We start from the raw sequence: 13441 nt of genomic DNA, 5'->3' as shown, positions 1-13441 counted from the left end.
ATAAATTTTATCGCACTCCATGGATTCCCACAGGCTACGTGTGTGATTATCTAACTTTGAGGTTAGAATATGTATAATTAATGTGTCCCAATGTTCTGTTGGAAGCTTTAAATTATGTAAAGCTCTCAAATGAATGTTTGCTTGATCAATTAAATTTCGCAATTCATGATGATTCTGTCGTTTTAACGGTGTAACATTAAATAAGAAATTCAGATGTCTATTTGCAATAAGTCTGACATTTTCGTATCTTGAAATAAGCATCGTCCAGGCTGCAGTATAATTATCCCCGGTTATTTCTAGAGAACTAATCAAATCAAGTGCGTCTCCGGACACATAACTAATAAGGTAATGAAATTTCTGAACATGATTTAATTTACTGTTATCATGAATTAGGGCAATGAACGAGTTTTTAAAAGTCAACCATTTATGACTATAACCTGAAAAAATTGGTATTGATATTGGTGGTAAATTCACAGATGTATTCGGGACATTTTCAATCTTCTTAAATTTTGATAATATTTCCTGTCCTAATGCAATTAAATTAAAATATGTACCTTCAAAATTATCCCTCGCGTCATGATCTTCTGATTTATTCAATAAATCAATCTCCAGCTGAATTTTGGAGAATTCCATCAGAGAAGGTTTGATGGCATCTAATCTCGACGACAATACGCTGGGCCTAATATCATTTTCGTTGCTTAAATAGGTTTCAAATCTCGTTAATGAACCTTTCAACACCCCGCGCTGTTTAACCAACTTGTCGAGTTCCATTTTTTAGAAACGAATAACACAATAACCTGATTTAAAAACTTAATACACAACTCGAAACGGCAGTTTGACGTTTTGACGTGAATAAAATAATACTATGGATTATAAAGAAACCAATCAAAATACTATGGCATGCAAGGACGAACGACTTGCAAACGCGTGGCTAGATATGTACGTAAGCAGAAGCAAAGTTATTCGGCAGAATACAACAATAAAAATTATTATCACCAACAATTTTATGCTATTTTGAAAGCATCTGATTATGAACACCCGAATATAATTCGATATAATCAATACGAAATAATGTGGCATCTACACAGATTTTTAGCTTTTTTAAATGGAATTTGAAAGGACAATGAAAGGAAGGCTACAACCTGATTTGCTGTGCATGCGAGCGTCGTGATGAGGCTCGCTTGATCAATCCAATGATGGTGATGAGGACGCCGACTGGACCACTCCCGATGATGATGAGGACGCCGACTGGACCACTCCTGATGATGATGAGGCCCGACTGGACCACTCCCGATGATGATGAGGCCCGACTGGACCACTCCAAATAATGATCTTCCGTCTCAAATGGATCAATCCAAATAATAATCATCCGGCTCTTGAATGACCAATGTTCAGGATCTTGACTTCACTCTCCTGACAGAGCAATCCGGCGTGGTGAGTCACCAGATTCCAAGGAAGTATGACTGGAGTAAGTCTTCAATAATAACTCCAGCTCTCGAATAGTGGTCTTTATTTTAACAATAAAAAAGACCCGTAGGGCAGCTCATGTAAGGTGAGCCCAATATTGCTATCTCTCTCCGCGGTTTTATTAACCACATGTAAGTGAAAACCTGGCAGCTCCGCCGTTTTGCCAAAACGACCGCCCAAGACGGATGGTAACAAGAGAAGAAAAATTAAATCCGTGGCAATACGAAATTGCCCCGGCAATCGCTAACACAAAATAAATGTTGCCACATCATTAGGGTGACAAGCACCAATATTAATATTTCAGTACCTGAAATCTTAACACACGCTCTTAATCACCTTACAAAAGCTATAATAAATAAATAAATCAGAGATTATAAAATAATACAATAATAAGATGTTATTTATGCCAATTATGAACTTTCCACTGATGATAGTGAATAATAAAGTGTGACATTATAAAGGTATTTTCTTTAAAAAATAAAAATATACATATTTTCAGTTAAAATCTATGAATGAAACACTTATATATTATTGTATGAGAATAAACCTGAAACTAGTTAAATAAATTAAACCTAGGTAAAACTGTTTTAAATGTTTTATTCAAATCCTTGAAACCTTAGAAAGTATTACAAACTAGCAGCTATTATAGTTAACTAAATTTCTGAATCGATTTCGATAAAAGTTGTCAATAAAGTAAATTCATTATGTAGTCTATAGTCTATATCAGGGGTCTCCAAACAACGGCCCGCCAATGTCATCAATCCGGCCTGCGACAATCGACAATTATACAGTAATTGAACTAGCGAATTTAGCAAGCGTATTTTTTTACATTAAATCCACACAGGAGGCTTTGAGGAAAATATTTTCCCTCACGACCTATGTCATCTTAGGTGATGCTGTGTGGAGGGTCTTTTTAAGGAAGGGAAGGATAGGAAGTTCTGAAAAGGAAAATGTATGAGGGGTGGGTAGGAATCTGGGGATTAGTGTGTCCATGAGTGACATACGTATGAATACATCCCTCCAACTGCGGTGCAAGGCGATGAGTCAAGAAAGTCCGGCTGGAAAGGTCAAAAGGCCTCCCTCACCCAGTCTCTCTCGATCCGGCCCGCCACGCAGCAGGTGGGCAGACGTATCCGCCGCCAAGAGCTGGACAAATCTCACCCCATGAACCATGAATGATAATGGCAGGAAAATTAAAACGGTTTTGACCCTAGGAACTTACTGAAAACTTTGGATACTCCTGGTCAATATGATGGGTACTGAGAAAGGGGCGGCTACATGGTCTGAGGCCTAGGGCGGCCAAGACTGCAAATCCGCCTCTGGGGGGATGTGTTATTTTTTATATAATAAGCCAAAGTATGCAGTTTATATTTTCAGTGTGTTTTTAACGTGAAGTTTAAAATCTTTGGTAAATATTTGGATACTTTCTGGTAATGAAGTAAAAAGTAATGCTTTTATTACTTTGCTTTAAATTAGTGTTAATTACGTTCATATTGGATTTTTTGAATAAATAATAAAAATAAGTTTTCAATGTATCTCAACTGAAAACGATACAACGTCCGCCCTCTTTTAAAAATATTACAAAGCTGTCTAACCATTTACAGTTGTCTGCATCCGATATCGTTTACGGTTGGTAGCCCATGAACAATAGGCACTATTTTTCTCCTTGAATTACCCAACCTGGGTGCGCCATGTTCGAATATTAAACTGTCATTTGGTGAATGGAGCCAAAACAAAACAATCCTCTTTGAGGTTTATTAGATAATATTTTGCCAGGATTGACACTTTAAAATGATGCACACGGTAATCCAAGAGCTCCTCGAGGCATTGGGGTAAATATAACATAAACGTAGAAAAAATGTCGTATTGGGGTCCATTCTGTCAAATTTTGACTTCCATACCTAATTAACGTCAATTGCCTTGTTTTGATGTCCTTATTTACACATTTAAAGTCTCTTTTTTATCGCATGCATAATTAAATTCTTAACCAAATGATTTAAGTTCGTTCTATTTGACATTTATGTAATTTTCATTATGTACCTACCGACTTAAATAATTTGTGAAACTTTTAGGTGTGATATGTCGCCAGATGTGATATTAGAACATATTCAGAACAATCCAAACTATGGTAATGGAGTTTGTTCCTCAAAACAAACATACGAGCATGCAATAAAGCTTTCACAAAGAACAACAAATCCTAAAAAATTCATGAAGAAGTTTGAAGAAATGAGAACGAAAAAGTGAGTAGGCTTGTTTTCCGTAATATGTTGGTTTGGCTCAAGTTTCGTAGAAAATTTATTTAAAATGTTAGCTCATCCAGAGGGTAGAGCGGTGTTTTCCTAAAAAGTCGTGACGTAGCTGGAAGAACCATTTTCCACTGGGAGATGTGAATTTACTGCTGTACAAGTGGAAAAGTTCCTTTCGGACTACAAATAGACGAGTGACGTCACTAGCGGCCCGATGCGTTTTTTCCGAAAATGGCCTGTGTGAGCCAACCTCGTTAAATACATTTTCAACGAACCTTGGATCTGGCTGTTGGTTCCTTATGTCACTGATATGTCAGACCATCTAAATGTAAACATTATTTAACAAATAGTAACACCATTCTTATTTCAGTGTTGATTCATTGGGACAGTTAGTATCATTGCTGTACTATATTTTGAATGATGATAAGAAATTGAGAAGTCCCGGAGCGAAACCAAAAACTGCACCAAAACCTATAATAAACGACACTAAGATAATTTTCACAAAGGAGGATCTTCCCCAGGTAAAGTTCAATCGGTTATATATTGTAAATGAAGTATGTAATAGCTTTGGCATTTGGAGAATGGAAGAAGGATTGATTGCACAATTATAAATAAACCACTCACTAGATCGATATCTTCAGGCTTTTTGTATGAAACAAATTGGTCCAAAAATTCTCATTCGGAGCCTACTTATTATACTTTATAAAATATTAATTTAATTTTTTTTTTTATGTAAAGTTTTTGACAAATTGGAACAGTTACAAAATAGAGGTAAATAAAAAAAAATGTGAAAACATATCCCAAACGGATTTTTATTTCCCTAATTTCAGAAAGAAATTTCCCTAGACATTCAATCTTAAAGTCTATTTTATTATGTATGCTCCTTACGGAGAATTGTACGATAATATCTCTATATTTAGTTAGTAATAACATAGATCATTGTAGAAATGTATATTTGCATAACATACATCATGCATCATCCGATATCCGTATCTCCTACAACAATACATTTCTCCGCTAATTTGGATGAACTAAACAAATGGGTGATTCCCGTTTTGATGCAAATATATTCACGCATACACCTAAAATATCATTTTTGTTTTCCGTCACCGGGACACCTGCAATTGTCTGCGTCACACAGCCACCAGTGTGAATTACACAAAAAAATAGGCCCAGAGCCGCGTATGTGATCTGTTTCGCTATTTCGAATGAACTAAATGAAAGGGGTAGTTCTCCGGCTTCGTGCAAATTTTTAAATAATAAAACTAAATGTTCCCGTTTATTTAACCCTTTATATAACTTTTTTGTTGCTCGCGCTGTCGGACAAGAGCCCAGAACTACCTCCCGCTACCCGGTACGTAACCAGGATCGTTTACTTCGCTAGAGAGGGATAGAGTACAATAGACCTTCTTTCGAGATGCATATTTCATGCAGCGAAAACAGACCTCTTAAGTAAAAGAAGTATTTTTACTATCGTGGAAGTACGTAATATCGTATTTCCTTCATTTTAATTACCTTGAGGTATGACTGGAACTGTAATATATATTAAAGTGATTATGTTACGTGCCCCTTCGCAGAGATATAGTGGTGAGTGATTGGTTGCATTCTAGATTAAAAACAAAATCCAGAAGGCAGTTGAAGAAGTAAAAAAAACACATCGGAAGAACAATTCTGAGGATCCGTGGGGACGAAATGGGCGGCAGGACCTGCCCTCCTTCCCTGCCTGTCTCTCGGAGCGAGCCGCCCTCTCCTGGGACTTTCCCAATGATATCTTCAACATCACCGCATCTATTGGTAAGAATGCTTACTGATAAATGGAACATTGCTCTAATTATAATATTAAGGCGATGCACTACGTCGTGTAATATTTTAAATTGAGTCGCTATCAATAACAACCCTTACGTAGATGGCGATAAGGTTTAAATTCCCGCTTATTTGATTTGATTTATGCAAGAAAAAAACATGGCCGAAAAGTCCTTTATTTTATTTTGTGGATGTTCAGGCATAAATATTTAATTTTTTCCGATCATTTTATAAATAACTTAATTTGCCACATTATACAATAAAATAATAAACGAAAATGGGTTCGGAAGTAGGAGATTTTGAACTTTAAAGCAGTTTTCATAGGCCTATACATTATTTTTTTCTAGGCTTATAAAAAGACTTTTATAAAAAATGCTCGATTATTTCAAAGGTCAAGATGTATTCTACTCGCAGTATTTAATTAAAGCATCTGAACATTTCTAGGAGACCAAATTTTCAAACCAAAAACACATGATTTTGCATTACTACGTATGGCATCGCCTTAATTTCTTACAAATAAATAATTATAATGCATACATAATGAAATAAAATTTATCCTGTGCAATTTTAGTGATATTTCACCTCTAAATATATATATAAAGTTCAGTCAGTTATATATTGTATATATATGTTTTATAAATACTGACATCTTAAGAGTTAGACCTGCCCTAATGAAAAATCTGAATACATATTTTAATTATCAGCTCTAGGCAAACCACGTGACAATCTTTTCGGCACCAGAAGGATTCGAGCATGTCTTAAATAAACTATGTAATCATTTGTGCATTGACCGTCGGCAAGCACACATCACAATAACCAGACCCTGTGCAAAAGAGTATATTCTCTGAAGTAAGGTAATGGTACGCATGGCGATCCATTATAGGACTTTATCTTTGTTTCTAAACAAACCATCAGGTATTCCCTCATCAAATATTCAATTTCGTTAACAACCTGAAATTTATTTTACCCAATTTGGGATTCACAATTACAGTTATTACGCAGCGAGCAATTCGCACGTCTCTGTAAAAAGGACTACTTATTCATAAGCAGATTTTATTTTCAAATGCTAAAATAATGATAATACAATGCAAGTTGCCTTTAGCCTGCTGGATTCATTTGTTAGTTGAAAGGGATACGGCCACTCCGATTTCCCTGCTTCGCATTGTTGGTTGGTTTCTCTCGCCCTTATGGGCAGCTTTGTCTCTTATTAAATCAGTGATTCATTATAAAGCTCTGTCTGCCTAATTTCAACAGACGTCTTAGATAATCTGAATCAACTTAACATTTTAACAATATTAATGATGTTACCAATATCCTAACTTACTCAAAAGCAGATTTCTGTTTGTCTGATACAGCAAAAACTCTCGAGTGGTGCGCTCTTGCACCATTTTGCAAATAAAGTTTGCCTGACTTTTTTGTTTAGAATTTCTAGGTCGACGCAAAATCATTTTTATCATGAACTTACTTAGCTTCGAATATTAATTTCACTGTTTAAATGTACAAGATGCCATACTTTTCAATTATTTAATAAGAAAAAAGATCGTTGAAATTTAGGAAAATCCAGGGTAGTAAAACTGACCTTGATTTGTTATTATATAAATATATGTAGACTTTTGATATATCCAATATAATGTCTCCCTCTTTCTCATACAGGACACATGTAACAAAAAGTGTGATTACAACTGTGGTCTCTTTTTAACTATCTAATTTTTGGTGCTATGACCAAAGTGATTTAAATTGCATTTTGTTTTCAGTTTATTTAACAAATAAGGTTTTGTTATTATGAAACAAACTCCTGTGTTAGAATAACACATTTGGCTCAAAACCCTTTGAAAGTCTTGGCCGCCTCCAGGAAACCCCTCCACTTCTGCCAATCTTACAGTTCCTTGTGCGTTAAGGCTGCGGTGTTTGACCTCGACATCATCTAGCAACTCAATTTTAGGTCTCCCAACATTCCCTGCTAATTAGATTAGGTACATTTTTAACATATTTCCAGCTGCCATACCAAAGGTATCCCAAGAAACCATCCTGATCGACGATCTCCTTTGCTGTCTGGAGGGCGTCCCCGGAAAGTACATAGTCCCACAGCCGCTGGTGGAGCTCCACGGCCAGCGTCACTTCGAGGTCAGCCATGAAGTGGATGAGGCACTTCGCCACATCATCCGACAGCTGCTGCCGCTGGCCTCACACTACTCCATCGTCAGGCGCTTCATCGAGAACAGCCATTTCGGGTCGGGGAAGGTTATACACGCGCTGGTGTATGCTATGGAAATATTGTTGAAAGATTACTATGTAAGTAGTTTTTATTTGATTTATTTCTGTACTGTGAACAACCACAAGGATCAAATCGTTGCCCGGTTGGGCAAGGTTTTGACACAGGTTAAGGAAGAAGCTCTAGGAAGAGATTTATTAATCTTTAGGGTCCTTAGTCTGAAGTACATGCAAGCGTTTCTTTTAATTAAAATATCTAAGACGCTAGTCACTAATTTGTAGAGTGAACAGCAATCCATCATTGCTTAAATCATGTTGGATTACTTTACAAGCTATTTACGATTCTACCAAAATGAAGACGATTTGAGTTGTGTAGCGTAACTGATTTTGTTGTCAGACAATTTTTTTAAATTTCTACCAATACTTTTTAACGCTTGGTGTGCTGATGCTAAATTTTCACCTTCCACCAGCTCATTCTATTTTCGTAACTTATTTGTTTTTGCCAAATTATATTTTTGTTAATTGTACCATCTTGATAATGTGTTTATATATTTATAAAAATATTATGTAAATATACCATAAGTAGTTTCCCAGAATAGCTCCGAGAAATGATTTTTTGATTGCGCCTGGATACGGCGGCAAGAGAGAGGTTAATTGCCACCTTCGGATAGCATTTCAGGATGATTTATGCAATGATATGATATACAGGGTTTTCCAATAAGAGGTGTTATTTTGAATAGCCCGCTATTTCGGTAGATGTTACTTTTGAAGCTGTCATTTTTTGACATTTGACAAGTAGAAACTACACCATTAATAAAAATGGAACGATACACGCTTCAGCAACGCATTGAAATTCTTAAAATTCACTTGAGTGAATCAAATACAAACCATCTTGAGTGATGAGGCCCATTTCCACCTCGGTGGCTTCGTCAACAAGCAAAATTGTCGCATCTGGGGATCGAAAAACCCAAGAGTTATTGTTGAAAAGCCTCTCTATCCTCAACGACTGTTTGGTGCGGTTTATGGTCCGGCGGAGTCATTGGACCTTACTTTTTCGAAAATGAGGCTGGAGCAACAGTTACGGTGAATGGATCGCTATGGAGAGATGATTAATTATTTTTTATGGCCGGAATTGGATGGTATTGATCTGGACAACATTAACTTTTAACAAGACGGCGCTACGTGCCACACAAGCAACGAAACCATTGATCTGTTAAGATTGATTATCAAAATAACACCTCTTATTGGAAAACCTGTTAGGTGGTGATGTTTTGATTGTGCCTATTGGATACGGCGGCACACAAGAGGTTAATTGCCATCTTCGAATAGCATTTCAGAACAATTTATGCAATGATTTGATGTATGCGGTGATGGTTTGCAGTGGACTTTATGGTATCAGTTACCATTTTTAGCGTTGAATCTTATTAACCATTAGTCTGTTAATAATATTTGCTTTTTTCATGTTCACAGGTGGTCATTGCCCAACTAGAAACAGAACAGATTGCGGGAACTTTAAATCTCCAAAAGCTGTGGTATTTCCTTAGGCCCATTATGCATACCATGGAAATTCTTGCCAACATATCAGCAGACATAGGAAAGGTAAATAAATAAATGTGAATTATCAATATCCAATGTTCTTTTAATTATAGTTTGACGAAAACAAGGGAATGTTCCCTAAAGTTGTCCGGTCTGAAGTGCAGTGCAGAAAGCGAGTGCGACGTGGCAAACCAACACTCTTTCTGCACATGGCAAGAGACGTGTGTTGCATCTTCTTTACGTGGTCGAGCTATAGTTTCCCTAATTGATTTATATGTATTCTGTTTCCAGAGTGAAGCACGCAGTGGCGCAGTTCTCACCCTGCTACACGAGCAGACCAGCGCACTCCTAGGGGACACCAAAGCCCAGGACATCTGCCTGTTCCTCACGCAGAAGGCCAGCCAGCCCTACATGCAGATCCTGCACCAGTGGATATACAAGGGCTTCATCCATGACCCCTTTCAGGTAAACAGGCAATCCACTTTCATATATATATTATTATTTTTACTTAAACTTCTCTCTGTGTCTTCTAAGATTTGTTGATTACAAAGTGTCATCAACATTGTTCACCTGTACTACTGCTGCACAGTGCTCCCTGCCTTTGTTTCTACCTACACACCAAACGTGCAACTTTCGTTGGCTCCAATGCTTTTGTGCACTTTGGTCGGAGCTCAGCGACAGTTGACAAATTTCCATGCCATATTAATCCGCCTTTGGTTCACTTGTGTATCTAACTCGGCACGTCCTACTCGCGGGCTACCAATTATCTCTTGGATCTACCTTCTTCATTTGACCAACTCTCACTGGGCCGGAATTCTGTATTTGTCACATCTTACTGCTATCTCTTTACAGGGTTTATAATTTGGTATTCATATGAGAATGTACATATTATATTATATTGTACATCTAAGTATGCATTTGCATTCATTTTCCTGTTGATTTCATTCTATATATGTGGCATTTTAAGATTCCCGGATTTATTTTCAAGAGTTGGTTGAAGCGTTGTCCTGGTAAGACAGAGATCCTGGGTTCGATTCCCAGTTGTGACCATTACTTTTTATTTTTCTATGCCCTGTTCTGTTTCATGTTTCTTTTAGATTTATTAGTATTGTCTTCTTCTTCAATGATATTTTAATCTATCTACCTGTCAATATATATAAATGTAAGTATTCATTTGTTAAAGATCTTCACCGATTGCTTTGAAATTTTGACCCAACGTTGCAGTCGAATACACATGTATTTTTATATACTTATTATGTATATGTATGTCACCTGTGATTAAAATTTTTTTTTTATAAACAGTGATCTATTGGAAAAACATCCTTTTTTGAAAATTAGCGCCATCTGTTGGAAATAAAAATAACACGCTTTATTGTTTCTCTATCTGCACAGACAGAATGAGCCACAGCAACGCGTGGCGGGGTACAGCTAGTTAGATTAATATATTTATTACATTGATTTTTACAACCTTTGAAAGTTATTTCAATAAAATTGAACAATCTTTTGTATTTATTAAGTGATAAACTGAAGATGTCCACTGACTTGCCATAATTAGTATTATAGTATTATTACTCGCCATCAGAGATGTGCTTTATTTCAAATAAATCCATTTCAAATGGAAATGCAAAATGGGTATTTTCCATTTTGCATTTTAAATGCTTTTCTCAATGCATTTTCCATTTTAAATGCTTTTTTGCAACATTCTTCCTACTATATCCACTCATCTTTTTTTCATAAGCCCCAAATATCAGTCGGTCCTCAACCTCGCTATGAGAGATAATTTTCATTTGTCAAGTTGCTCCCTGGTAGGAGCCCTGGCAATTGAGTGATACCATTACAAAAAATACTGATTCAAATACTGAACATGGGGCCATGATGCTGTAATATTAAATGTTAGATAGCAGTTTCTATGTTTTTACGTTGGCAACATTAGTCCCGCTCAAATTTTTTGTGGTTTCATAATCTGTAGTCGTGGTGTTTTTGGATTTACCATCATGTAGTATGTTTGTTCTACATTGATGTCCATTATTAAATAACAAAATTGTTTAAAAATTCTATAATTATTTTAATTGTTTGACCTGAGAAACCATTTTGCATTTTCAATGCATTTTGAAAATAGGTATTTTGCATTTTGCATTTGAAATGCTTTTCTAAAAACCATTTTGCATTTTGCATTTTCAAATGGAAAAGTTTTGACCCATTTCCATTTTGCATTTCAAATGGTTTTGGGTACCCATTTTGCACATCTCTGCTCGCCATTAGTATTCTGGGCAATGGGGAGTACATATTATGGTTCATGCATAGTTAGTCCCAGAATTTCTGCACTGAAAAACATCCCATATCTAGTAATCTGATATTGGTGGAAGTTTATAAGTGAAATATAAAAGTAACAGAAATGGAAAAACAAGTACAAACTGTCTGTGTCATGGTTCATATTGAATCTTCATTAATAATTTGTTGTATTTCCTTAGGAATTCCTAGTAGAAGATAATGAAGTGTTCAGAAAGGAAGATTTACCTTTGGGCTACTCAGCAGATTACTGGGAAAAGAGATACGCCATACAAAAGGATAGAACCCCCAAGTTTTTGAATAGGCTGGCTGACATCATACTAAGAACGGGAAAATATCTCAATGTCATCAGTCAATGTGGTATGTATGAAATACTGATATAAATTTGTGAATGGTATTTTTTAACTGATAGATACTGCTACTTAGATGTTGAGAATGTAGGATTTAAAATGAACACTTCAGTTTATGATAAGTTTATTGAACGCACTATATTAGTAACAACTGAATATAGTGAGCCAACTCGGCTAATGTCTGAGTTAGTGGAGCATGCACTACTGTATATAAAGCATTGCCTATTGCCATCTCACTCTTAACACTGTTGTAGTCAGGCTACCAACTTTATTATCCCACAATACATAGCTTATACTCCTGTCGAAATTGATTGTTGGGATTAAATAGTTTTAATTTAGATGCCATAAAACAGGGTGGATTTGATAACTTACATCAATATTAATCTGTATGATGGGTTAGCATTTTACAGAGTCCTTAGAGTGGACTCAGATTCTCAGCATCAGCCTGGTGAAAGACAACCAATTCCCAACCTTCCTCTGACCCATTTCCTTCCCCTCCCCACTCAACCCCACTTACCTCAGGCAGTTGGGACTCTTGTGGGGTGTCCACATTAAACAAACAAAAAAGAACACTGTTGTCCAGCTTTGGATTGTATTTCTATAAGTGAGCACCAGAACCCACATTAAAGAGGCTTCCTAAATCTTATGAAGCTTATTAAATAAAGTTCTACCCTGATGATGGACACTGTGGGACTGTCCGCAATTTTGACTCAAGAAGAAAGATGACCTTTGTGAAGAACTTTTTCACAAATGGTGTAAAATCTTCTCATATATCCTTATTATTAAAACAGTCTATTAGTAACAGTTTTGTAATGGTTTCGGTTTTTTGACCATCACTAATTTGTACACAGTTACATGAGAATGGATCATTTCTACGACTCGTTCTTGAGTTCAACAGCTCGGCTGTGGAATGATATACCGGCCTCTGTGTTTCCTCCCTCCTACAACATTGGTCCCTTCAAGACCCAGGTTCACTTCTTCCTTTCCTGAAAAAGACCCTCCACCCACAGCATCCATGCAAAAATGACAGGAAATATATATTTTTGTTATTTGTTTTTGGGGTGTTATGCCGTGTTGCGCTAACTCCTTCTTTAGCCAACTTTTCGGACAGCATTGCAGTGTCCATCATCAGGGCAGATGTGTTATTTGAGGTTGTGTTAAAATGTGAGCTTATGTATGAGGTTGTGATACCGTGTTGCCAGCTCCAACCCTCTGAGCTAACATTAATGTATCATTTTATATTTAAAGTGGTTTTCTTCGTTTAGCTCTGGTGTATCCGTCAATTACCGGATACCAAGAACTATTGAGCTTAGCTCCATCGTCTCTATTAATGTTTACGGGATTTTTATGAATTTCAATGGCTTCCGTAATCAGCCGTGCTCTATAAGTTTTGGGTCTCCCCAGGATTTCAGGAACAAATCCAAAGTAATGCCCGGTGTCAATCAAATGCTCGGCAATTGCCGATTTGTCAGGGTGGCCGAGTTTACAAGCTCTGAAGTGTTCTGAAATCCTTTTGGAGATAGTCCGCTCTGTCTGGCC

General features: G+C 36.6%; 1 protein-coding gene across 3 annotated transcripts in view; it reads left to right on the top strand.

Annotated features, from left to right (window-relative positions):
- The first annotated feature begins 3168 nt into the window (after nucleotides 1-3168).
- Nucleotides 3169-13441, top strand: part of LOC149423483 (gamma-tubulin complex component 2-like) — a 29160-nt gene continuing 18887 nt past the window's right edge. For all 3 annotated transcript variants that reach the window (XM_089631576.1, XM_089631577.1, XM_089631575.1), the window contains exons 1-8: nucleotides 3169-3299; nucleotides 3540-3707; nucleotides 4084-4234; nucleotides 5324-5507; nucleotides 7513-7808; nucleotides 9198-9326; nucleotides 9555-9728; nucleotides 11735-11912. In XM_089631576.1, coding sequence (XP_089487702.1) covers nucleotides 3259-3299; nucleotides 3540-3707; nucleotides 4084-4234; nucleotides 5324-5507; nucleotides 7513-7808; nucleotides 9198-9326; nucleotides 9555-9728; nucleotides 11735-11912 — 1321 coding nt within the window. In that variant the 5' untranslated portion in view covers nucleotides 3169-3258. The remainder of the gene's footprint in view (nucleotides 3300-3539; nucleotides 3708-4083; nucleotides 4235-5323; nucleotides 5508-7512; nucleotides 7809-9197; nucleotides 9327-9554; nucleotides 9729-11734; nucleotides 11913-13441) is intronic.

Source organism: Hesperophylax consimilis, chromosome 5 (assembly GCF_061612785.1).
Source record: "Hesperophylax consimilis isolate HC1 chromosome 5, BYU_Hcon_1.0, whole genome shotgun sequence".
NCBI classification, from domain to species: Eukaryota; Metazoa; Arthropoda; class Insecta; order Trichoptera; family Limnephilidae; genus Hesperophylax; species Hesperophylax consimilis.
Note: the sequence above shows the minus strand (reverse complement) of the source record. Positions and strands in the feature narration are given on the sequence as shown.